The 26973-nt window shown below is 39.4% G+C and overlaps 1 protein-coding gene across 13 annotated transcripts in view; it reads left to right on the plus strand.

Moving 5' to 3' along the window:
* Positions 1-26973, plus strand: part of MAST2 (microtubule associated serine/threonine kinase 2) — a 204901-nt gene that overhangs the window by 141402 nt on the left and 36526 nt on the right. For 12 of the 13 annotated variants that reach the window (XM_057548200.1, XM_057548204.1, XM_057548222.1 and 9 more), the window contains one exon: positions 8062-8153. The exons of the other annotated variant lie outside the window; for it this stretch is intronic. In XM_057548200.1, coding sequence (XP_057404183.1) covers positions 8062-8153 — 92 coding nt within the window. The remainder of the gene's footprint in view (positions 1-8061; positions 8154-26973) is intronic. 13 annotated transcript variants of the gene reach the window in all.

The raw sequence follows: 26973 nt of genomic DNA on the forward strand, positions 1-26973 counted from the left end.
AAGAATTACTAATTTGGCATTATAAAAGCAAGATAGACCTGAACCACTGGACCAACTAGCATGTAAGTTGGAAGGGGTGGGGAGAATTGGAGTTAAGATCTAATTTTTAAAAAATTTATTTATTTTATTTATTTATTTTTGGCTGCGTTGGATCTTTGTTGCTGTGTGCGGGCTTTCTCCAGTTGCGGCGAGCGGGGACTACTCTTCCTTGCGGTGCACTGGCTTCTCATTGCGGTGGCTTCTCTTGTTGCAGAGCACAGGCTCTAGGCTCATGGGCTTCAGTAGTTGTAGCACGCAGGCTCAGTAGTTGTGGCACGTGGGCTCTAGAGCGAAGGCTCAGTAGTTGTGGCGCACAGGCTTAGTTGCTCCGCAGCATGTGGGATCTTCCTGGACCAGGGTTCAAACCTATGTCCCCTGTATTGGCATGCAGATTCTTAACCACTGTGCCACCAAAGAAGTCCCAAGATCTAATTTTGTTTAGAAGCGAGGGTTGAGATGCTAGCTACCCTCAGACCTAAGACTTAGACTCTTGTTAAGACAAGAATGCCTATTAAAAGCTTAATAACAATAACTACGTTTAAAAAAAAACACAGGGGCTTCCCTGGTGGCACAGTGGTTGGGGGTCTGCCTGCCAATGCAGGGGACACGGGTTCGCGCCCTGGTCTGGGAAGATCCCACATGCCACGGAGCAACTGAGCCCGTGAGCCACAACTACTGAGCCTGCGCGTCTGGAGCCTGTGCTCCACAACGGGAGAGGCCACGATAGTGAGAGGCCCACGCACCGTGATGAGGAGTGGCCCCCGCTCGCCGCAACTGGAGAAAGCCCTCGCACAGCAACGAAGACTCAACACAGCCAAAAATAAATAAATTTAAAAAAAAACAACAACAGTATATAATTTCCAAACCAATGGAGTAGAAGTTAAAAAATACTTTATTAATCCAAAGAGAGCTGCCATCCCCAAAAAAGGCAGAGTAAGGGGGATTCTCAGGGGCAGGTCACAGTGTTACATAGGGAAATGTGGAAGGTGACACTGAAGGAGGTATGGGATATTTGCCATTGTATAGGTGGGGAAGGGCATTCCAAGTGAAGGGAACAGTTAATGCATTGGTCCAAGTAGCTTGGTGTTTCTGTGTGAAATTAGCAGCCTTTGCAAGGTTTTAGGCAAATGAGTAAAATCATCTGGTTTATGCCTTAAAAGGATCACTGTGGCTGCTTGTGTTGAGAACAGACTGGCAATAGGAGACAGGAGTAAACCAGAGAGACTAGTTAGGAGGCTGTTGAAATAACCCAGGCAAAAAGACAAATAATGGATTTATCTCCAAGCAGCACCCTTTATTTACTAAGAGAACATGCATTTTCTCCCACTCTAGCTTCTCAGTCTTTACAGGGACATCATTCTGGTTGTTATTCTGAAATAACACCTGGAAGTGCTTGACCTTAAAATGGACCCAAATTCTTGTCTATTGTATTGATCACACTTAATGAAACAAAAGTGGTCTTTTCCTCATTCTGAATTCTGAAAGGAATAGCCAAGTGCAAGTCAATTCATTACCGAGTGCTTGGATTCCTAGGAGCAGCTGGACTTCTGGAATTGACAGATTGGAGATTAGCGACCCTGAGGGGTCTGCAACCATGCATCCTACCCCGAATTCTATATTCCTTCAGACTGGGAAACAGACTAACTAAATAAGTTTACGGCAGCTCCTGCAGGGGCTCAAATTTGAGTACCTGCTGGTTGCTGGGGGAAGGGATTTTTGAAGGCTGGGAACTCTTCAAATATGGCCACAATTCAACAGTTTCACAGAGATTGCACAGGTGCTTTAGTCCTTGCTCCCACTATCCATGGAGGGGTGACCATGGTAAAGCAAGTAGGAAGATGAAATGCCAGGCCTTGCTCTGAGTGACCAAGTGACTGGCATGGTGGTGGGCAGCAGTCTAGTTTAACCCAGTCCTTGCAGTGGTTAGCAGAACATCAGCTCAGGGAGCTTCCAGGTTACCTTCCATCGGCTGAGAGTTAGTGTGGCTGACTCTGTAAACATCTGGTACTTTAATCTTCTGAAATGAAAAAATGAAGACCTGCCCTTTATCTTCTAGGATCCTGGGGGCAATGGCCAGTGCTTGTTGAAATGGAAAAATTAAGCAGTTCCTTGTCTTGGATCTCAGCTGCGTCGTGGCATCTGTACCAGGGTATCTGACCTTTTCTTCCCCTGGCAGCTGTTGCAGATTTGCCAAGTGAGATTATATGTACCTTCATACAAAGGCATGTGGCCTGGAAATATGATCTTTAGTGTTTTGTATTTAATTTAAATTTTAATAAGATCATGACAAATGAAATTAGAATCAATTATCTGTCCCTGCAGGGTTTTTTTTAAGCACAGTGATTCAATTATACGTATACATGTATCCACTCTTTTTCAGATTCTTTTCCCATATAGGTTATTACAGACTATTGATCTTTCTGTTTTCTTTTTTTTTTAATTAATTAATTTATTTATTTTTGGCTGCCTTGGGTCTTCGTTGCTGCACGCGAGCTTTCTCTAGTTGCAGTGAGCGGGGGCTACTCTTGGTTGCGGTGCAAGGGCTTCTCATTGCGGTGGCTTCTCTGGTTGTGGAACATGGGCTCTAGGCGTGCGGGCTTCAGTAGTTGTGGCACGCGGGCTCAGTAGTTGTGGCTCACGGGCTCTAGAGCACAGGCTCAGTAGTTGTGGCTCACGGGCTTAGTTGCTCAGTGACACGTGGGATCTTCCCGGACCAGGGCTCGAACCTGTGTCCCCCTGCATTGGCAGGCGGATTCTTAACCACTGCACCACCAGGGAAGTCCTGTCCCTGCAGTTTTAAGAGATCTTAGTTTTTATACAAAAGGAGTTTAGACATAGTGGTTTGATATACCTTACAGGTGCCACGTGTGCAAATATCCTCTTTTATTATAATTCTTGTAACAAATTACACTCATCCATTCATCCATTTAACAAATATTTATTGAGTCTGCCATGTGCCTGGCTGAATTCTAGGCACTGAGAAATACAGCAGTAAGCAAAGATTGTGCAAGCCCCTGATCTCATAGAGCTTAAGATTCTAATGGGAGGAGAGACAACAAACAGAATGAATGCAAAATCCATAGTATGTTAGATAACAGTAAGTGCTACTGAGAAAATATATCAGGAAAGAAGGAAAAGAGTGTTTGGGAGGGCCGTTGTTACCTTATTAAATAGAATGGTCAAAGGAAAATCCATTCAGGAGATTGTACTTGAGCAAAGACCTGAAAGAGGTGAGGGAGCAAGCCATGAGGGAAACAGACAAAGGAAGCTTCCTTTGTAAAGGCCCTGAGGCAGTGGCATGCTTGGCATATTCTAAGAACAGTGCGGAGGCCCATGTGACTGGAGTAGAGTGAGTAGGAGGGAAAGAGGTAATGGAGATCCAGACCGCGTAAAGCTTGTCGGCCGTTGTAAGAACGTTGACTTTTACTCTCAGTGAGACAGGGAGAATTTTAAGCAGAAGAGTGACTTTGATATTATTTATATTGAAACAATTTCATAGCTTTATTTAAGTATGATTGAAATATAATAGACTGTACATGTTTAAAATGTACAATTTAGTGGGTCTTGATACGTGTATGCATCTCTGAAACCATTAGTACAGTCAAGACAGTAAACATAACTATAACTCTCCCAAATTTCCTTATGCCTTGTTATAATACCTCCCTGCCTCTGGTCAGGAACCACTAATCTTTTGTCTGTCACTCTAGATTAGTTAGTGTTTTCTTGAATTTTATATAAATGGAATTGTTCAGTATGTACTCTTTTATGTCTAGCTTCTTGGTTTTAGCATAATTATTTTGAGATTCATTTATTGTGTGAATCAATAGTTCATTCCTTTTTATTGATGAGTAGTAGTCCATTGTATGGATATATTATGATTTGTTTATCCTTCATCTATTAGTAGACATTTGAGGTGATTTCTAGTTTTTTGGCTGTCACAAGTAATAAACAACATATAGTTGGGTCCTGCTGTTTTATCCAATTTGACAGTCTTTGTCTTAATTAAATATGTATTTAGAACGTTTACATTTTATGTGATTAATAGTGTAATTGGGTTAAAATCTGTTCTCTTGCTATCTGTTTTCTGTGTGGGCCAACTGTACTTGTTCTTACTTCTTTTTCTGCCTTCTTTTAGACTGAGTATTTTTTATGAGACCATTTTATTTCCTTTTTTTTGTTTGTTTTTCTTTTGTAGTAGTTGCATTAGTGTTTATAATATAAAATTTTAACTTTTAGTTTATCTTCAAGTTGTATTATACCGCTTCATACTTAATGTAAGAGCCTCACAATAGTATACGTCCATTCTTCCCTTCCAGCCTTGCTGCTGTGGCTGACCTACATTTTATATCTACATATGTTGTAAACCCCACAGTAAATTATTATATTTCCTTTAAAATTCAAGAAGAGATTTTTTTTTTTTTGGCTGCGCCACGCAACTTACAAGATCTTAGTTTCCTGACCAGGAATTGAACCCGTGCCCCTTGCAGTGGAAGCGCAGAGTCTTAACCACTGGACCGCCAGGGAAGTCCCAAGAAGAGATTTTAAAAATAAAAACAAGTGATTTATATTTACCCACACATTTACCATTTTTGGTGCTTTTCTTTATGTGGATCCAGATTTCCATCTAGTATCATGTTCCTTCTGCCTGAAGGACTTGCCTGAGCATCTGGATGAATGGTGGTGCCACGTAATGAAATAGATAGGGAGGAGTTAGCAGGTTTTAGAGGGAAATTCACTAACTCTGTTGTTAAGTTTGAGATGCCTTTTAGACATCCAGTTAGAGATGTCAAGTAGGTATTTGGACATCCAGTTAGAGATGTCAAGTAGGTATTTGGATATGAGTCTCACACTCAGAGGTAAGAGCACAGAGTTTGCAATAAAAAGCTGGGTATCATCAACATCATAGATTTAAAGTTATAATACAGGAAAAAATCATTTAGGGAGTGAGTGCAGGGAAAGAAGAAAAGATATTCCACATTTGAGCCCCAGAGTAGTACTACATGGTTTAGAGATCAGGAAGAGCAGGAACTAGCAAAGGGGAATGAAAAGTGAGCAGCTAGTGAGCTAGGAGGAAGACCAGGAAAGCCTCATGTCCTAGAAGCTAAATAAAGAAGTATCTCAAGAAAAGTTACACAGATGTTAGGTTGAACAAAAGCAGTCAAACACAAAAAAATACATAGTGTGTAATTCTACTTATAGGAAATCCAGCAAAACAAAATTAATTTATAGTGATAGAAGAAAGTAGTTGGGGGATTGACCGGAAGGGGCACATGGGGACTTTCTGGGGTAATAGAATTATTCTGACTTTTGTTTTGGATGTGTTATATGAATGTATACAGTTGTTCAAGGTTCATTGAACAGAACACTTAATTGAATAATTGAATATAAATTATATCCCAATTTGTTTTTTAGAAGAGGGAGTTATTACTGTCGAATGATGTTGAGAGGTTACGTAAGACAAGGACTGAGAATTGCCTGTTGTCAGTGGTGACCTTGATAACAGGCAAGAAAGATGAGGATGATTGTATAGTCTAGAGTGGGTTAAAGAGAGAATAGGAAATGAGGGTATGAAGATGACAAGTACAGAATCCCTGCATGGGATTTTTCCCAAACAGGGGAGCAAAGAAACAGGCAAGTTGGGAGAGGTCTATGAAAGTTTTTTTCTTATTTTCTTGAGATATGAGAAATGACAGCATATTTTTATGATGATGAGAATGATCCATTAGGAAGTAAAATTTCATAAAAGGAGGACAGTGCAGGTACAGACTTCTTGAATAGGGAGTTGGGGGAGTTGACTTTGATAGGAACATGGTCTTTCCTTCTGCTGTTACAGATGGGAAAGTACAGTATATGGACACAGATTTAGGATAATAGATTTTTAATGGCTACTTTTATATGTTTTGGCTGTGTTGGGTCTTCTTTGCTGCGCACAGGCTTTCTCTAGTTGCGGTGAGCGGGGGCTACTCTTCATTGCAGTGTGTGGGCTTCTCATTGCGGTGGCTTCTCTTGTTGTGGAGCACGGACTCTAGGCACGCGAACTTCAGTAGTTGTGGCTCGTGGGCTCTAGAGCGCAGGCTCAGTAGTTGTGACGCACCGGCTTAGTTGCTCCACGGCATGTGGGATCTTCTCAGGCCAGGGATCAAACCTGTGTCCCCTGCGTTGGCAGGCAGATTCTTAACCATTGTGCCACCAGGGAAGTCCCAGGCTAATGGATTTTTGTAGCAGAAATATGTAGTACTTCTTTTTGTGTTGATTGTTTTTACCCCTAGTTGAATAAAAAGCAAAGTCAGCAGATGAGGGTAGGATTTGGGGAAGGAGTGCTAGAGGTTTGGGGAGAATTTCTGAATTAGTTTTCTTGGAGAGAGAGCACGTTGCCTAGGTAGATGTAGTATGGACCCACTTGATATTTATCATCATAAACATAAAGAAACACCAGCCAGCATGATTTTGGATTTTTCTTCATTCACCTTTAGCTGCCCGAGTGCAGTTGCAAAATAGATGGAAAGTTGGGTTTAAAAGGATTGGGATTTCACCAGGACTGTGGTGTCCTGGGGGATAGCAAGGTTTCAGTTAGAGCTAGAATTTAAACTGAATGTTGAGAAAAGAAGTTAAGGATATAGAGTTTGCTGATGACAGACTGAGTTCAGGGAGGCAGAGCGTAAGCTTTTTTTAAAGATCAAGGAGTAGAGACTGTATCAAATTAGAGGTGGAAGTCTTGGGCATTTGATGGTAACGGCGGTAAGGAGGGGGTGTGAGACATGATTAGATTAGTCCTGATGGTATCTTAGGGAAAGTTGCTTATCATTTCTAATCATAATCTCTTGAGATTGATCACAGTCCTTCCAGCGGTTCCGTATCACATTTCCAGTGGTTCTTTGCAGTAGTCTACCAGCCCTACAGAGTCTGGCTGTGGCCTATACCCATAGTTTCTATAACCTACTTCTTTTCCTGTCATTCTCCCTTCCTGCCACCTACTTGTCTTCTTTGCTGTTTCTTGAACATTCTCTCTCTCTTTCTTCATAGCACTTTTCACTCCAGTTTGAGGACAGATAATTCCTCTTGTTCCCTACTACTTCCCTAGCACCTAGAATGGTGCCTGGTGCATAGTAGGTGTTCAGTAAATATTTGTTTGGATGAAGATAAATGACAGGCTTCTTTAATGCCTTTAAAAGATGGGCTGGGGACTTCCCTGGTGGTCCAGTGGCTAAGACTGCGCTCCCAATTCAGGGGGCCCAGGTTCAATCCCTGGTCAGGGAACTAGATTCCGCATGCCGCAACTAAGACCTGATGCGGCCAAATAAATAAATATTTTTAAAAAAGAAAGATGGGCTGACTTTCATATAAATTTATACACACTTTTCAATAGCAGGTACAGCATGAAATGGCCTTTCATCATGATTTGGCTTTCTCCAGTCTCAAGATAAAGCCTCAGCCATTAACATGTAAAGGAAAGCCAACTTTGTAGAAGGAACACAGGCCTGTTCTGAAATTTATGGTGAAATGAGAATATTTCTTAATTTATGGTGAAATGAGAATGGATATGTAAATATCCATTGATTAAGCAGTTTTTAAAAGATAAGTTTTATAGATTAAGTTAATAGTTTCATTTTTATGGCAAGAACATTAATTTTTATGAGATATGAGAATATTTATGACTCATGTTTTTTGTTTTCTGAATCAAATTTGCAGTGGTCATTCTTCATTAGATACCATTTAAGACATGGTTGTTACGTTTAAGGAGCTCCTTGGGTATTTGCTTAGGAAGCAAAACCTACACGTTGGAAAAGTGCAGTGGCAATACAAGATAAAAGTCAAGACAGTGACAAAAGTTATTCCAAGATGGAACACAGTGAATTATGAAATCTCACTGTGCAAACAATAATTGCTGAGCCAGTCCAGTTTAAAGTATTATACTGCTCAGCTCATGGAATGATGTCACTCTTTTTTTCCTCGATAGCCATTCAAGTTCTCTGGGCCCATGATGCAACCCTGTTATAACTGACATTTGTGTTTTCATTGCAGTTGTCGGACAAGTAACCGCAAGAGTTTGATTATGACCTCTAGCACATCACCTACACTACCACGGCCACACTCACCACTCCATGGCCACACAGGTGAGTGCTTGAAGATTAAGAAAGGTGGAATAAAAGAGTGGGCACAGATGCCCAATTTCTTTCCTACTTCTCACTTTGTGAGGTTCAGCGTACTACGTTGTCACTTCACGTGGCTGACTGAAGCATACAGGGCTCATGGGCATGCTTTCCATGGGAGAATGTGTTCAGTCTGTTTTTGACTCTTAGTTATTTCTTGCCTTGACCTGTCAACAGTCCTTTTGGTCTCGTACATATCCTGGGTCTATCTACCGCCTTTGTTCTGGTGTGTTGAGAGTGTATTATGGCTCCAGTCATCTGGGGCCATGTGATGAGGGCTCCATTAACATTTTGTCCTATCATGCCCAAGAATTAGGGCTCACAGAGACGGTTTTCTGCCTTATGGGACTCCTAACAACTTTCCCTCTGTTACAACAGGAGTCAACAAAAGTGAGAGGACTGTTTGTTTCATGTTGACATTTGCTTCAATTCCAATATGTGAAATCAGTGATCTCATGCATTCAGACTTTGCTCCATCTGAATTATGGGCTCTTCCAGGCAGTGTAAGGACTGATTTAGTTGCCTCTGACTAAGGAATATATAAAAATTATGAGGCAGAAGACCTCATTTGGGTTAGTCATGTATTTTGGTCTAGACATGTATTCTTAAATCCCAGGGGAGCCAGACCAGGGAACTCAGCTTTGTTGAAGGAGTTGTTGCTCTGCAACACTGTTCACTGCTATTCTGTTTACAGTGGAAGTTCCAGACCTGGAGATAATGGAAATAGAGCAGGCTTGGACCCATAGGAAGCCATTGCTGCCCTTGGCTTTTAAAGCAAAGCTCTCTTTGTGCTTAGGTACTTCCCTCAGAATTGACTGGGTTAGGTGTTAGCTCAGATAGTGAATTCTAGTCATGAACTTTGTAAAAACTCAGCATATATCTGACTTGGCCTTTTTATCATATAGAAATTAATTTAGCATGTCTAGACCTTGAACATAGTTTCTCAACTGTATTGTGAGTGCTAGGTAGTAATTACTACTTGCAGCTTCTCTCTGAGATGCTATTTAGATTCCTGACAGAGTTTAGGACTAAAGCTTCCCTACTCAAGGGGCTTTGATTGAGAACATCATCTGGCTTTTTCAGCCTGCCTGGGTCTGTGGACTCTAGCCTTGTGTTAATACGTATAACATGCTTAGTACTCCATAAATGTTAGCTATCATCATCATCATCTCTCCTTAAATTAATGCAGAAAATCTAGGCAGGCCTCAGATACAGGGAGGAAGAATTGATTTAAAAGCCCAATTCATGGCTGTAGACTCTATACTTAACCAGATGTTGAGAAAGGCAGCGTTAATTGTTCCATACAGATCAAACTTCATATCAGATTAATTCTAAAATTTATACATCCTGATATTTGGGTCCACAGGGTATTCTAAGACTCTTTATTTTCACTGTAAAGTCTGGAATATGTTGAATAATATGGGGCCTGTTGATTTGAAAGTAGGTTCATTTATTCCATACAGTTCAGTTCAGTATTAAATGTTTACTATATATAATTAGATTATAACTACAGTAAGGTCAATTCAGTAGGCACTTACTTAGCCATTCTGGAAATGGAACCTTCCTAGTTTATTGTTTTTTTCTTTTAATTAATAAGCTGTTTTTTAGAGCAGTTTTAGATTCACGGCAAAACTGAGCAGAGAGTACAGAGTTCCCATATACCTGTCCCCACACATGTACAGCCTCCCCACTATCAGTATCCAGCACCAGAGTGGCACATTTGTTACAACTGATGAACCTACATTGACACATGATTATTACCCAAAACCCATAGTTTACATTAGGATTCACTCTTTTTTTTTTTTTTTTTAATTTTATTTATTTATTTATTTATTTATTTATTTATTTTTGGCTGTGCTGGGTCTTTGGTTCGTGCGAGGGCTTTCTCCAGTTGCGGCAAGTGGGGGCCACTCTTCATCGCGGTGCGGGGACCGCTCTTCATCGCGGTGCGCGGGCCTTTCACTATCGCGGCCCCTCCCGTCGCGGGGCACAGGCTCCAGAAGCGCAGGCTCAGCAGCCGTGGCTCACGGGCCCAGCCGCTCCGCGGCATGTGGGATCCTCCCAGACCAGGGCTCGAACCCGTGTCTCCTGCATTAGCAGGCAGATTCTCAACCACTGCGCCACCAGGGAAGCCCTAGGATTCACTCTTGGTGTACATTATATGGGTTTTGACAAATGTATTATGACATGTATCTATCATTGTAGTATCATACAGAGTAGTTTTACTGCCCTAAAAATGCCCTATGTCCTGTCTATTCATCAGTCCCTCCCCCAACCGCTGACATCCACTAGTCTTTTCACTGTCTCCGTAGTTTTGCCTTTTCCAAAATGTCATATAGTTAGAATCATACAGTATGTAGCCTTTTCAGATTGGCTTATTTCACTTAGTAATATACATTTAACTTTCCTCCATGTCTTATCATGGCTTGATAGCTCATTTCTTTTTAGTGCTGAATAATATTCCATTGTCTGGATATACCAGTTAACTTACTCACTGACCTACTGAAGCACATCTTGGTGACTTCCAGGTTTTGGCAGTTATGAATAAAGCTGCTATAAACATCTGTGTGCAAGTTTTTATGTGGGCATAAATTTTCAATTCATCTGATTAAATACCAAGGAGGGTCATTACTGGATTGTATGGTTAAGGGTAGTTTTATAAGAAACTGCCAAGTTGTCTTCCAAAATGGCTGAACTATTTTGGCATTCCCACCAACAACAAATGAGAGTTTCTGTTGCTCCACATACTTTCCAACTTTTGGTGTTGTCAGTGTTTTATAATTTGGCCATTCTAATAGTTTTGCAGTGGTATCTTATTGTTTCCATTTGCATATCCCTAGTGACATATGGTATTGAACATCTTTCTATATGCTTACTTCCCATCTGTATATCTTTGTTGATGAAGTGTCCAGATCTTTTGCTTGTTTTTTAATCAGGTTGTTTGTTTTCTTATTGTTGAGTTTTAAGTGGTTTTTTGTGTATTTTTGGATAACAGTCCTTTATCAGATGTCTCTTGCAAGTATGTCCCCTAGCCTGTGGCTTGTTTTCTCATTCTCTTTTGCAGAGCAGAAGTTTTTCATTTTAATGTAGACCAACTTATCAATTATTTCTTTCATGGATTGTGCATCTGGTATTGCATCTGAAATGTCATTGTCCTGCCGAAGGTCATCAAGGTTCAGTCCTATGTTATATTCTAGGAGTTTTATAGTTTTGTGTTTCATGATTAGGTTTGTGATCCATTTTGAGATAATTTTTATGAAGGTCTGTGTCTATTCTTTTTTTGCATGTGGCTATACAGTCGTTGTAGCACTATTTGTTGGAAGGATTGTCTTTTTCCTATTGTATTACTTTTGCTCCTTTGTCAGACATCAGTTAAGTATATTTAACTGATGTGGGTTGTTTCTGGCTCTCTATTCTGTTTCTGTTCTGTTCCATTAATCTATTTGTTCTTTCTCTAATACCACACAGTTTTGATTACTGTAGCTTTATAGTAAGTCTTGAGTTGGGTAATAACAGTCTTACAACTCTGTTTTCTTCTTCAGTATTGAGTTGGCTATCCTGGATCTTTTACCTCTGCATATGAACTTTAGAATCAGTTTGTCCATCCACAGAATAATTTGTTGAGATTTTGATTTGGGATTGCGTCAGATCTATAGATCGAGTGGGAAGAGCTGACATCTTGACAGTATTGAGTCTTCCTATCCATGAACATGGAATCTCTCTCCATTTATGTAGTTCTTCTTTGATATCTTTCATCAGAGTTTTGAAGTTTTCCTCATGTAGATCTTGTACATATATAATTTGTTAGACTTATACCTAAGTATTTCATTTTTGGGGTGCTAATGTGATTGGTAATGTTTTTAATTTCAAATTCCACTTGTTCATTGATGGTATAAAGTGTTGACTTCCGTACAGTAACCTTGAATCCTGCAACTTTGATATAATCACTTAAGAGTTTCAGAGGATTTTTGTTGATTTTTTTTTTTCAGATTTTCTACATAGGCCATCATGTCATCTGCAAACAAAGACAGTTTATACCTCCTTCCTTCCCAATCTGTATACCTTTTAATTTCTTTTCTTATCTTATTGCATTAGCTGGAACTTCCAGTATGATGTTGGAAGACAATGGTAATGGAAAACATTCCATTTTCCTGATTTTGTCAGGAAAGCTTGAAGTTTCTCACCATATAAATATGATGTTAGCTGTAGTTTTTTTGTAGATGTTCTTTATCAAATTGAGGAACTTCCCTTCTATTCCTAATTTACTGAAAGTTTTTTTTTCCTTTAATGTGTTCTGGATTTTGTCAAATGCTTTTTCTGCATCTGTTGATATGATCATTTGATTTTGCTTCTTTAGCTGTTGATATGATGGATTACATTAATTGATTTTCAAATGTTGAACCAGCCTTGCATACCTGGGATTAAATCCTACTTAGTTATGGTGTATAATTCCTTTTATGCATTGTTGGATTGGATTTGCTAATATTTTGTTAAGGATTTTGTATCCATGTTCATGAGAGATACTGGTCTGTAGTTTTCTTTTCTTATAATGTCTTTGCCTGGTTTTGGTGTTAGGATAATGGCCTCATAGAATAAGTTAGGAAGTGTTCCCTCCACTTCTGTCTTCTGGAAGAGATTCTGGAGAGTTGGTATAATTTCTTTTTGAATGTTTGGTAGAATTCACAGGCGAACCTATCTGGGCCTGGTGCTTTCTGTTTTGGAAGATTATTCATTATTGATGAAATTTCTTTAATAGATATAAGCCTATTCAGATTGTCTGTTTCTTCTTATGTGAGATTTGGCAGATTTTGTGTTAAAATAATTGGTGTGTTTAACCTGGGTATCAAATTTGTGGGCATAGAGTTGTTCATAATATTCCTTTATTATCCTTTTAATGCCCGTGGAATCTGTAGTGATATAGCATCTGTTCTGATGGTAGTGACTTGTGTCTTCTCTCTTTTTTCCCTTAGTTAGCCTGGCTAGAGGCATGTCCATTTTGTTGATCTTTTCAAAGAACCAGCTTTTGGTTTTGTTGATTTTCTCTATTGATTTCCTGTTTCCAATTTCATTGATTTCTGCTCTGCTATTGGTTATTTCTTTTCATCTACTTATGTTAGATTTAATTTGCTCTTTTTCTGGTCTCTTAAGGTGAAGGCTTAGATGATTAATCTTAGATCTTCCTTAATTAATTAATATTCAATTTTTAAAGGTTACACTCCATTTACAGTTACTATAAAATATTGTCTATATTCCCATGTTGTACAATACATCCTTGTAGCCTATCTTTTTTTTTTTTGGCCATGCAGGATCTTAGTTCCCCAACCAGGGATCGAACCTGTGCTCCCTGCAGTGGAAGCACAGAGTCTTAACCACTGGACTTCCAGGGAAGTCCCCCTTGTAGCATGTCTTACACCCAGTAGTTTATATCTCCCACTCCCACTCCCCCACCCCTATATTGCCCATTCCACAAATTTTGATAAGCTACATTTTCATTTTCATTTAGTTAAAAATATTTTAAAATTTCTGTTGAGATTTCTTCTTTGACCCATATGTTATTTTGAACTGTGTTGTTTAATCTCCAAGTATTTTGGGGTTTTCCCAGTTGTCTTTCTGTTATTGATTACTAGTTCAATTCCATTGTGACCTGAAAGCAGGCGTATGAATTCTTTTCTCTTAAATTTGTTAAGGTGTGTCTTATGGCCCAGAATGTGGTCTGTATTGTTGAAAGTTCCATGTGAGCTTGAGAAGAGTGTGTATTCCACTGTTATTGGATGAAGTAGTCTATAGATGTCAATTATGTTTAGTTGATTGATGATGCCATAGACTTCAACTCTCTCCTTACTGATTTTCTACCTGCTGTATTTTTCAGTTTTGGATAGAGGAATGTTGAAGTCTCCAACTATAGTTGTGGATTCATCTATTTCTCCTTGCAGCTCTAACAGTTTTTTGCCTAATGTATTTTGAAGCTCTGTTGTTAGGCGCATGCACATTAAGGATTATTATGATGTCTTGGAATACTGACCCCTCTATCATTATATGATGCCCCTCTTTATCTCAATAACTTTTATTCCTCTGAAGTCTGCTGTCTGAATTTAATGTACCTACTTCCACATTCTTTTGATTAGTGTTAGGATGATATCTCTTTTTCTATCCACGTGCTTTTAATTTACATGTGCCTTTATATTTTAAATGACTTCCTTGTAAACTACACTTAGTTGGGTCTTGTTTTTGTTTTAAGTCTATGTGACAATCTCTATCTTTTAATTTAGACCATAGATATTTAAGGTGATTATTGATATAGATAGATTAGTATCTACCATATTTGCTACTGTTTTCCATTGGTTGCGTGTGGTCTTTGTTCCTATTTTTGTCTTCTACTCTTTTGTGGTCTTAATGGAGCATTTTAGATGATTCCATACTCTCTCCTTGTTAGCGTATCAGCTGTATTTTCCTTTCCTTTTTGTGTGTGTGTGTGTTTGTTTTAGAGTTTGCAATATACATTTACAACTGATCCAAATCCACTTTAAAAAATGTTATACTGCTTCACAGTGGTGTAAATTCCTTATAATAACAAAATAATCCTAATTCCTCCCTCCAATCCTTTGTATCACTGAAGGCATTCATTTCACTTATCCATAAGCATATAAACACATAAGAATACATAATTGAATACATTTTTGCATTATTATTTTGAACAAACTGTTGTCTGTTAAATCAATGAAGAATATAAAAGATCAAAATTTTAATTTTACCTTCACTTACTCCTTCTCTAATGCTATTCCTTTATATAGATCCAAGTTTCTGACCTATATCATTTTACTTCTCTTAGAACTTTTTTTTGGCCATGCCCTGCAGCTCGCAGGATCTTAGTTCCCTGACCAGGGATTGAACCTGGGCCACGGCAATGAAAGCACCAAGTCCTAACCACTGGACCCTCAGGGAATTCCCTTAGAACTTCCAACATTCCTTGTAAGGCAGGTCTACTGGCAACAAATTCCCTCAATTTTTGATTGTCTGAGAAAGCCCTAGTTTCTCCTTCACTTTTGAAGGATAGTACTGCAGGGCACAGAATTTTAGGTTGGTAGAGTTTTTTTTTTCCTATCAACTCTCTTGTTTGCATGGTGTCTGAAAAGAAGGATATAATTCTTATCTTTTGCTCCTCTATAGGTAAGATGTTTTTACCCTCTGGTTTCTTTCAAGATTTTTTCATTATCTTTGATTTTTCCAAAGTTTGAATATGATGTGCCTAGGTGTAGTTTTTTTGGCATTTAATCCTGCTTTGTGTTCTCTGAGTTTCCTGCATCTGTGGTTTGGTGTCTGACATTAATTTGGGGAAATTCTCAGTCATTATTCTTTCAAATATTTCTTCTGTTTCTTCTCTGGTATTTCCATTACACAAGTCTTACACCTTTTGTAGTTGTCCCACAGTTCTTGGATATTCTGTTCTATTAATTTCAGTCTCTCTTTTTTTTTTTTTTCTCTTTGCTTTTTAGTATTGGAAGTTTCTAGTATCATATCCTCAGGGTCAGAGATTCTTTTCTCACCTGTGTCAGTTCCCCTAGTGAGCCTTTCAAAGGCATTCTTAATTCTGTTACAGTGTTTTTGACATCTAGTATTTCTGATTCTTTCTTAGAATTTCCATCTCTCTGATTATATTATCCATCTGTCCTTCTTGTTGTCTACTTTTTCCATTAAAGCCCTTAGCATAGGGACTTCCCTGGTGGCGCAGTGGTTAAGAATCCGCCTGCCAGTGCAGGGAACATGAGTTTGATCCCTTGTCTGGAAAGATCCCACATGCCATGGAGCAACTAAGCCCGTGCACCACAACTACTGAGCTTGAGCTCTAGAGCCCACGAGCCACAACTGCTGAGCCCGTGTGCCACAGCTACTGAAGCCTGCACACCTAGAGCCCATGCTTCGCAACAAGAGAAGCCACCGCAATGAGAAGCAGCACATGCACCGCAACAAAGAGTAGCCCCCACTCACCACCACACGAAGAGCAGCCCACGCTCGCCACAACTAGAGAAAGCCTGCACGTAGCAACGAAGACCCAACACAGCCAAAAACAAATAAATTTATTTATTTATTTATTTATTTAAAGCCCTTAGCATATTAATCATAGTTTTAAAAAAATTCTTGTTCTGATAATTCCCACATTCCTATCATATCTGACTCTGGTTCTGATGCTTATTCAGTCTCTTCAGACTGTGTTTTTTGCCTTTTAGAGTGCCTTGTAATTTTTGGTTGAAAAGCAAACCTGATGTAAAAGGAATAAAAGGAATCACTATAAATAGGCCTTTAGTAATGTAGTAGTAAGGTGTCGGGAGAGGGGAAGTGTTCTGCAGTCCTCAGTCTTTTTGTGAGCCTGTGCCCTTGAACTGTGAACTTCACCAGTGCTTCTTAGTTCTCTCCCAACCTTAGATAGGATATGGCTGGAGGGTGCTGGAGTTAGGTATTTCCCCTCTCCCAGGTAGGTTAGGCTCTGATCAAACCTCAGAAGGCTAAGCTCTGGTAAAAATAGTTTCTCCTGTGAACAGACCTTGGTAAGAAGAACAGAATGCTCTGGCCTATTTCGAAATGGTTCCTTTACCCCTTCCCCTGCTGGAAGCTTGAGGGGATTTTTCTCAGATCTTCACTGTGAGAACCTGGTAGGACTCTTGTAGGTAAAACTCAAAATACTGTGGGGACCCCTCTGTGACTGCATCCCCTGGGAGTTTTTAACTCTCAAAGTTGTGCACACTGAGCCTCTAGCAACTCATCAATTACAGTTCAGGTTTTCCTACCTTGGCACTGGTTCCCAGGGAGGAACCAACAGGGGTTTCTGCTGTGTTAAGTTGTGATACTCTGTATCTGCCTGTCTCTCTCTCTCATTTTAGGGGCAGTGGTTTGCCCTGGGACTTCACTTCTCTGACAGAAGAGAAGAGCTGTTTGTTTGTTTGATTTGTTCAGCTTTTTACTTGTTAGGATGAAGCAGCAACCTCTAAACCCCTAACGTGCCAGACCATACATGGGAAGTTAGTTCATTTATTTTTATTGCCTATAGAGTATTCCATTATATAACCGTACAAAAATTGCATATTAATTTTTTTATTGATGGACATTATATTAGTCTGGACCTAATCAGGAGACAGAAACCACACAGTGGTTTAAACAGGTGAAGTTGAATAGAATTATAAACTATGACAATAAAAGAAGGCCAGAGCTGGTCCATAGCCGCTGAGCAATCAGCAAAGCAGCCCTCCGGAGCACTAGCATGGCAACCAGTATCCAGGCCTGCACAGAGAGTGGGAGGCATAGTGCATATTATATCCCTCAGGAACAACATGGAAGACAAACCCTGGGGTGCAGGGAGTGGACCAGGCAAACAGAGGGAGTCAGGGCACTAGTGTGGGCATGCCTGGGGCATACAGTATCCTTGCAGGGAGGGCTGTGGAAAGGTGATCATCAGGTCAGGTCAGCAATGCCAGGTTGCGAGCATGTGACTAGGTCAGAGCACCCCTGCCTGTCCTCACTGACACACTACTGAGCCACACTACTGACTGAAGGCGCAGTTGCTGGGACTGCACCCAGAGCCTCTTCCTTCTACAGTGTCCCTCCAGCACCCTATACTGCGAAAGTTTAATATTATGTTCACTATAAAGGAAGTACCTAAAGGAATTCTCTCCTCTGTGGCAGAGCAGGTATTAAAGGATGAATTTGGAGTTGAGAGGTATTAAGTTGGTAACTAGCACAGACATATAGATTGTTTTCAATTTTTCACTGTTATGGTCAATGTTGCAACAAACATCCTTCCTTATGTTCTTCTTGTATATATGTATAAACACTGTCTAAAAATTATATGTAGGCGTGAACTTGCTGAGTCATATTTTCAGAATAAGATTAACAGGTCAGTGGGCATGCATGTTTATATGATGTTTGTTACATGTCATCTGATTTTAAACTAGTGTAATGGGACTAAAAGTGTGTCTTCCTTAAGCCTTCAGCCCCTATCTTCCAGGGTCAAGAGCAATCCCCAGTAATCCACTCCTCTTTACTCCCTAACACTTGCAGCCTCCTCACCTCTTATCAGTCTTGAATCCACTAGGGCAAGTTTCATTATCCCTTATCCCTGTCAGTCACCACAGGAACCCCCAGGTATTTGCCCCTTCTGTCTCCTACACTCCTAGCTCCTATAAATCTCTGAACATTCCCTGCTCTGACCCTTTTTCTCATCCCTCTCTGACTCTTGAAACTCTTCCAATGTACCTTCTGGAATTCACAGTCCATCAATCTTGTTCTAATGAAATCCTGGGGAAAAGGGAAGGGTTAGAACACTGGCTGTCTGCAGCCCTCTGAAGTGTTAGCTCTTACCGCTCCCATGGCCTCCTACCATTGGGCCTTGTCTTTTCATTATTCTCCCTCTCTTCTTCCTAATGCCCTAAAACTTTGAATCTTATGCCATTAAATTATATCACTCACTACCCATCATTGCAGCTGTAAATATCTTAGTTCTTGACTCACTATTACTCTTCAGTTCTAACTCCTCTGTTATTCTTGATAGTTTCAATACACTTATGTTGAGGATCTTTTCAGTTCTTAGGACTTTCAGTTCTTTGAACTCCTGTCTTCCAGTGAGCTTCTCCTCCATACTTCCTTGGTCACATATGCCCTATACCTATACTTTAGACCCTGTCTCCATAACTTTAGTTTCATTCTTCCTGCTCTCCAACCACTAACCCAGTCTTTCTACCTTGTGCCATCTAGAAACCTCATCCCCCGAAAACCAATCATTTGATTCCAGGACCTCTGATCCTTGGAACCCTTAAATATTTTAAGTTTGAAATGCCTTTTAGACACTGGTATGGGCCAGTCAATATATTAGTCTTGATTTCAGGACAGAGAAGTAGGGCTGAAGAGTGCCTGGAAGAAAACATGAGGAGCTAGCAGGATACCTACCCCATATTTCGGCCCGGTGGTATACAAAGGGGTGTGTGAAAGCAAACAGTCATTACTTGAGAGAGCTGCAAGGAGAGCTGTGTCCACAGGGGACAGTCAAGTTTCACCTAATTTGTTAAAGGCTATACTAAATGTATGTCCAGGGTGCTTGGGCGTACAAAACTGGCATTTAGAAGACCAGTTCAGAGGCCCTGGCCATTGTCAAGATGTAAGGAAGTATTAGAAATGGAGAAAATATTTGAATATGGGAAAATTTATGAGATCAAATCAGCAGGGATTAGATTGTCTCCAGATTTCCTGTTTGGGTGATTAATGAGTGATGATACCCTTAACTTAAATAAGCAGTATTGAAGAGAAGAATATATTTAGGGAAAGGAGAAAGAAGATCCCAGAAACAAATCCATACATATATGGACACTTGATTTATGACAGAGGTGACACTGGGACAATTGGATGTTCATATGGAGAAATTGAAAGAATTAGCTCTTACTTCACAAAAATCAGTTCAGGTGAACTGTAGTGTTTTTTTTCAGCTTCAGTAAGGTATAATTGATAAATAAAATGGTAAGATATTTAAAGTATACACATGACGATTTCATATAGGTGAATTGTAGATTTAAATGTGAAAGCCAAAACACTAAACTTTTAGAAGGTATGCAGTAGAACATCTTCATTTTTTTAAAAGGACATAAAGGGAATTGGAAATACATAAAGGGAATTTTTTGTAAAGGACATAAAGGAAAAAGGTAATACATTTGAATACATTAGAATTTTTAGTCACCAAAAGGTACCATGAAAAGGCAAGCCACAAAGTGAGAGAAGATAATTATGACACTTAAAATTGACAAAGGGCTTGGATTCAGAACATTTAAAGGACTCCAGCAAATCAATAATATAAAAAGATAGTATGATTGAAAAATGGCCAAGAGACTTGAACAGGCAGTTCACAGAAGCAATCCAAATGGCCAATAAGTATGTGAAAAGATACTTTAATCTCATTGGTAATTATGGAAATGCAAAATAAAATCACAGTGAAATGCCATTATATTACTGTCAAACATGGCTTAAATTTAAATGACAGAACAAAGTATAGATAAGTATATGAAACAGTGGGAACTCTTAAGCATCACTGGTGGAACTATAAATTGGTACATCCATTTTGCAAAAACAGTTTGGCATTTTCTTACGTAAAGTTTAAAAATAGACAAACTAGAGCACGAAAGGTCACATATTGTATGATTCCATTTTTATGAAATGTCCAGGATAGGCAATTCCATAGGAACAGAAAGCAGATTAGTGGTTGCCAGATTCTTGGGGGAGAGCAGAATCAGGAGTGACTATCAACAGGTACAGTTTCTTTTTTGAGTGATAAAAAATGTTCTGGAAGTAGATAGTGGTGATGGTTGCACAGCTTTGTGAATATACTAAAACTGCTACACTGTGCACTTTAAAAGGGTGAATTTTATGATATGTGACTTATCTCTTTTTTTTGGCCACTACACGTGGCTTGTGGGATCTTAATTCCCCGAACAGGGATCGAACCTGGGCCCCCAGCAGTGGAAGTGCAGAGCCTAATCACTGGACCACTAGGGAATTCCCTACATATCAGTTTTTTAAATTGAGAAAAACTAAACTCAAGTATTTAGAGCTGCATATTTAGTTGGTAAAGCTATAAGGAAATGATTGCCATAAAAGTCAGGGTAATGTTTACCTTTAATGGGGATGGGGAGGGGTTTTGACTGGAAGGATTAAGCAGAGGAATTTTGGAAGATGGCATTGTTAACCTGGATGGTATTTATACAGGTGCTTGCTATATAATTATATTATTTTATAACTAGCTAAACTGTATAAATGAAACAACTAGTTCAAGGTCAACTGACTGTCAACTGAAAAAAATACACAACGTGAGAGTTGTGAGTTAAGTTTTATTGGGGGCAAAATGAGGACTATGGCCTTGGAGACAGCATTTCAGATAGCTCCGAGAAACTTCTCCAAAGAGGTGGGAGGGAGGTCAGTGTATATGTGATTTTGATAAAGGGTGAGTACATGCAATCAAGCACATATTTTTGCAGAAGGTTTCTGCTAGTCTCTTGAAGGTTACTGTTAGTTACGAGGAGCACGCGTCACCATGAAGGATTTTAGTGCTTTTCTAGATACGAATAGATGCAAGTATTGGGTTCATAAAATCTTCTCCTGAAAATATCTAACCATCTGAAAACCTGTTCTGCCAGTTTTTCCTAGAGCACAGAGTGCCTCATTCCTGATCTCCACCCTGAACTCCTTTCAGGGGGTGTTGATGGTCAGCAGCTGCATCGGCTAATTTGATCCTTGTAGAGGTAGATGGCAAGTGCCGGTTTGTAGGTGACAGAGCCCAGTTGTTTGTTTATATGTTTTATTATAACTTGTTTTGCTGGGATGGATGATTACTTGTCTTTGACTATTTTTTCCAACTGCTAAACTGCTTGGTAAAGTTGAAAAAGCCTGCTTTCTGGGCTGCTGGATTTTCCATCAATTTTTTGTCCTGTTGAGCCATTTCTGGTTGTTTTTAAGGAAAAGTTCTTCTCAATGATGTGTTTTGTTTTTGTTTTTGTTTTTTTCTGGAGCCAGAACTGTGAATGTAATTCAGTAAGAAGGGTCAATTTAAATATTTTCTTCAAATGTTAACAGTCTAATATCTTGATCTTCCCTCAAAAGAAGACCAATTCAAATTATTGATTTTATTCTGTCACAATCTTCATATTAGTAATTTTTGGCTGTTTGGCAAAATGAATATTGGAGAAGTAGAGAAAACACAGTAAGGTAGCACAAACTTTTTAGGCCTTAGCACCTGTATAATAAACAATGTCTACAGTTTTTATCCCAGGTTCCTGGCACAGAGCTTCTAAAAACCTTGGCATTTCCTGAGTGATAGAGTGTCTTTGTTATGCCAATGAGGTAACTCAGGGTGGCCCCCTAGATAGCTTCAGGATGGCAGCTGGTCATCAGGAAAACCAACCATATGATTAGAAAGTTAGGACTTTGGTCCAGACCAACCTCATGGGGAGAGGAAGGAGCTGGAGATTGAGTTCAATTGTGTAGCCAGTGATTTAATCAATTATGCCTGTGTAGTGAAACTCCATTGAAAACTGTAGACACCAAAGCTCAGAGCAGAGCTTCCTGGTTGGTGAACACATTTATGTGCTGGAAGGGGGACGTACCCAGATTCCACAAGGAGAGGACACAGGAGTTCTGCATTCCTTCCCTGACTTCACCTGTGTACATCCTCTAAACTAAAACTGTAATAGTAAATATAATACTTTCGGAGTTCTGTGAGTTGTTCTAGTGAATTATTGCAGCTGGGGGAAGGCAAGGAAGGCAAGGAAACTTCCAAATTTATAGTCAGTGGGTCACAACTACAGGCACCTCCCTCCTCCCAAGATTTATGGCTGGTATAGGAAGTGAGGCAGTCTCTTTAAGGACTTTGCCCTAAACCTGTTGGGTCTGTGCTAACTGTGTGTGGTTGGTGTCAGAATGGAATTGCAGTACACCCAGTTAGTGTCAGAATAGTACCTTTTTTGAAAAGTGTATTGGAGCCTGGCCAGTTGGGAGGAATGCTTGTTATAATCTGTTTATTATTTCATCAGCTTCCAGGTGGTAGGAATCCATTGTTACTTACCCCTGAACCATAGATGCTTTTTGCCAAAGATTACAATCACATACATAGAGATCTGTTTTGGACTATGTCCTGGCAACTACCCCCATAACTTGCAAGCCATTTCCTTTCTGTGATGTTGGCAGTATTTGGAATATAAGATGTTGAATTGTGAACCAACTCTAAAATGTTCTAACGAACAAATGTATAAACCTTAATAACTGATAAATTAATAAGTACTTACTTCATTGACACTGGAATAAAGATGTACCATATGGTGCCCTTAATTCGGGTAAATGCCATCAGGGGTTCAAAAACAGGCAAGTAGGGACTTCTCTGGTGGCGCAGTGGTTAAGAATCCACCTGCCAATGCAGGGGACACGGGTTGGGGCCCTGGTCCGGGAAGATCCCACATTGCCGCGGAGCAACTAAGCCCATGAGCCACAATTACTGAGCCTGCGCTCTAGAGCCCGCGAGCCACAACTACTGAGCCTGCGTGCCACAGCTACTGAAGCCCGTGCGCCTAGAGCCCATGCTCCGCAACAAGAGAAGCCACCACAATGAGAAGCCGGCGTACCGCAACGAAGAGGAGCCCCCGCTCGCTGCAACTAGAGAAGAGCCTGCACGCAGCAACAAAGACCCAATGCAGCCAAAAATAAAATAAACAAATAATAAATTTAAAAAATAATAAGCAAGCAGAGGAGAAAGAGGACATAGTTTAAAACTCAGAAAAAGCCTTTGATATAGAAGCTGTTGCAAACTAACTCTGGGTGAATACAGTCCGACTTTGGCTTTATGGAGGCCTTAATCATCTATCATTTGACTTATTGAAGAAACCCCTTAATTCCTTTTCTCTTTCTACTGAGTCCAGTCTAAATTTTGAAGCTGGACATTTTTTGTGATACATCATTTTGTACCTGTCATTCTACTGCTTAGAATTTTCAAATAGCAGCATTCATCGAAGTGGTTCTCTAAAGGTGATCCCCTTGGGTATGGGGGAAAATATAAAAACTTTTACTTTTCTTTTTTTTTTAAATTTAATTAATTAATTTATTTATTTTTGTACACTTGTAGAACGGTGTGGAGGGACTTTTGGAAAGTTTGTATAAGAAGGAAATTTACTGGTTGTAATATGCTGACTAGGAGGTATTTGCGGGGTGAGGGGAGGCAAATACTCCTATCCCTTCAGGGTGAAGGTGACATTTTAACAATGAGTGAAAAAGTAGCTACAGTTTGAAAGAAGTTTGTGCCACAGAGAGAGCATTTTGAAAATGGATGTTTTGAAATGTTCCCATCTATATGTGATTTTATTGACAAAAATGATGTCACCTATTGAAACAGGTAAATCTGCCACTTTTTAAAAAACATTGGAAATAGAATATTTCTTATCTTCCAAATGAAAAGTTCAATAGATTTTGAACCTATTTGTTAAGAATTAAAAAAATATTATAGGGACTTCCCTGGTGGCGCAGTGGTTAAGAATCCGCCTGCCAACCCCAGGTACACGGGTTCCATCCCTGGTCCGGGAAGATTCCACATGCTGAGGAGCAGCTAAGCCCGTGCACCACAACTACTGAACGCATGCCACAACTACTGAAGCCTGCGTGCCCTAGAGCCCGCGCACTGCACCTACTGAGCCCATGCACCGCAACTCCTGAAGCCCGCGTGCTCTAGGGCCCATGTTCCGCAACAAGAGAAGCCACCGCAATGAGAAGCCCGCACACCACAACGAAGAGTATTCCCCGCTCACTGCAACTAGAGAAAGCCCGCGTGCAGCAACAAAGACCCAATGCAGCCATAAATAAATAAATAAACTTTAAAAAAATTTATTAAATATTTCCATTAGTTTCCGAGAAAAACTGCTTGACGTCACAGAAGACAGAAGAAAGTTTTATCACCCTTTGAATAAAATTGAAATGATCTAATAAACAGAGCCAATAATGTACTACTTTCATTGGGAGCTACATGTCTGTGAGGTTTATTTTCCACCTATAATAAAACCAATCACAAAATCTAAATTTAAAAACCAAACTGCAAAAGACCTAAGATTTCTAAAAATATGAACCATCTTCAGTCACACTGCACTTTTTTTAAAAAAGCAAAAAATTGTGTAACATGAATAAAATAAATTTTAATTTTTAAAATATTTGTTTTAAGGCATACATTTTGATAACTTTTGACATACTTATACATCTGTGAAACTATCACCACCATCAAAATAGTGAATATATCCATCATGTCCAAAAGTTTCTGCAGTGTCCTTTTATAATTCCTTCCATCTCCAGGCAACCACTGATCTGCTTTCTGTCACTTATAGATTAGTATGAATTTTGTAGAATTTTTATCTAAGTGGAATCACATAGTATGTATTCTTTTTTTTGTCTGGCTTCTTGTCCTTTGCATTTCCATGTGAATTTTAAAAGCAGCTTATCCAAAAGGCAACTGGTGGGGAAGGTTGTGCATGAGTGAGGGCAGGGGATATATGGAAAGTCTCTGTACTTTTGGCTCAATTTTGCTGTGAACCTAAAACTGCTCTTTAAAATAGTCTTTTTTTTTTCTTTTTAAGGCAGTTGGGATTTTGATTTTGATTATGCTAAACGTGTAGATCAGTTAGGGGAGAAGTGACTTCTTAATATTGACCCTTCTTACTCATGGGCTATTTCCCCATTTATTTAGGCTGTCTTTAATTTCTCTTAACACTTTTGTATAGCTCTTGTACATCTTTTGTCAAGTTTACCTCTTAAGTATTCCATATTTTTAATGCAGTAAATGGTATTGCTTTTATTTTCAATTTCTGATTGTTGCTAGTATATAGAAATATAGTAGATTTTTGTATATTGATCTTATATCCTGTAGCCTTGCTAAACTTGCTTATTATAAGTAGCTTTATTGTAGATTCTGTCAGATTTTCTACATAGATGATCATGTTGTCTATGAATAAATACAATTTTTTTCTTCCTTTCTGATCTGGATACTTTTAAAAATTTCTCTTTATCGCCTATTTCACTCACTAGATCCTCCAGTACAGTTTTGAATGGAAATAGTGAGCATGGACGTCCTTACCTTATTTCCGATCCTAGACCATTTTGTCTTCACCATTAAGGAAATGTTAGCTATGGGTTTGTCATAGATGCCTTTTATCAATTTAAGAATGTTTCCTTCTATTCCTAGTTTGGAGAAAGTTTTTATGAAAAATGGTTGTTGGATTTTTGCCAAATGCTTTTTCTGTGTCTAATGCAATGATATTACGGTTTTTCTTTTTTAGCCTATTATTATGGTGGGTTTTATTCATTGATTTTTCAGATTTTTTTTTTTTTTTTAAAGGATTTTCTTATTTATTTATTTATTTATTTATTTTTGGCTGTGTTGGGTCTTCGGTTCGTGCGAGGGCTTTCTCCAGTTGCGGCAAGCGGGGGCCACTCTTCATCGCGGTGCGGGGACCGCTCTTCATCGCGGTGCGCGGGCCTTTCTCTATCGCGGCCCCTCCCGTCGCGGGGCACAGGCTCCAGACGCGCAGGCTCAGCAATTGTGGCTCACGGGCCCAGCTGCTCCGTGGCATGTGGGATCTTCCCAGACCAGGGCTCGAACCCGTGTCCCCTGCATTAGCAGGCAGATTCTCAACCACTGCGCCACCAGGGAAGCCCGATTTTTCAGATTTTAAACCAACTTGTATTCCTGGGATAAACCCTACTTGGTCATAATGTATTATCCTTTTAATATATTGTTGGATTTGATTTGTTGAAATTTTGTTGAGAATGTACAATATATTCATCTTTGGCTGGTTTTAGTATTAAGAGTAATGGTAACTTCATACAATGAGTTGGGAAGGATTCCCTTCTCAGTGTTCTGGAAGAGTTTGTGTAGAATTGTTATTATTTCTTCCTTAAATGTTTGGTAGAATTCTCCAGTTAAGCCATCTTGGCCTGGAGTTTTCTTCGTGGGAAGGTTCTAAAGAATAAATTTAATTTGTTTAATAGATACAAGGCTATTCAGGTAATCTATTTCTGAATGAGCTTTGGTGGTTTGTATCTTTAATAAAAATTTCAATTCCATCTAAGTTGTCAAATTAATTGACATAAGCTTGTTCATAATATTGCCTGATTATTCTTCTGATATCTGTACAATCTGTAGGATGTCACCTCTTTCATTCCTGATATCAGTATTTTGTGTCTTCTCTCTTTTTTTCCTGATCAGTATGTCTATAGTTTATTGATCTTA

The sequence above is a fragment of the Balaenoptera acutorostrata genome, chromosome 1 (assembly GCF_949987535.1).
Source record: "Balaenoptera acutorostrata chromosome 1, mBalAcu1.1, whole genome shotgun sequence".
In the NCBI taxonomy this organism is placed as follows: domain Eukaryota; kingdom Metazoa; phylum Chordata; class Mammalia; order Artiodactyla; family Balaenopteridae; genus Balaenoptera; species Balaenoptera acutorostrata.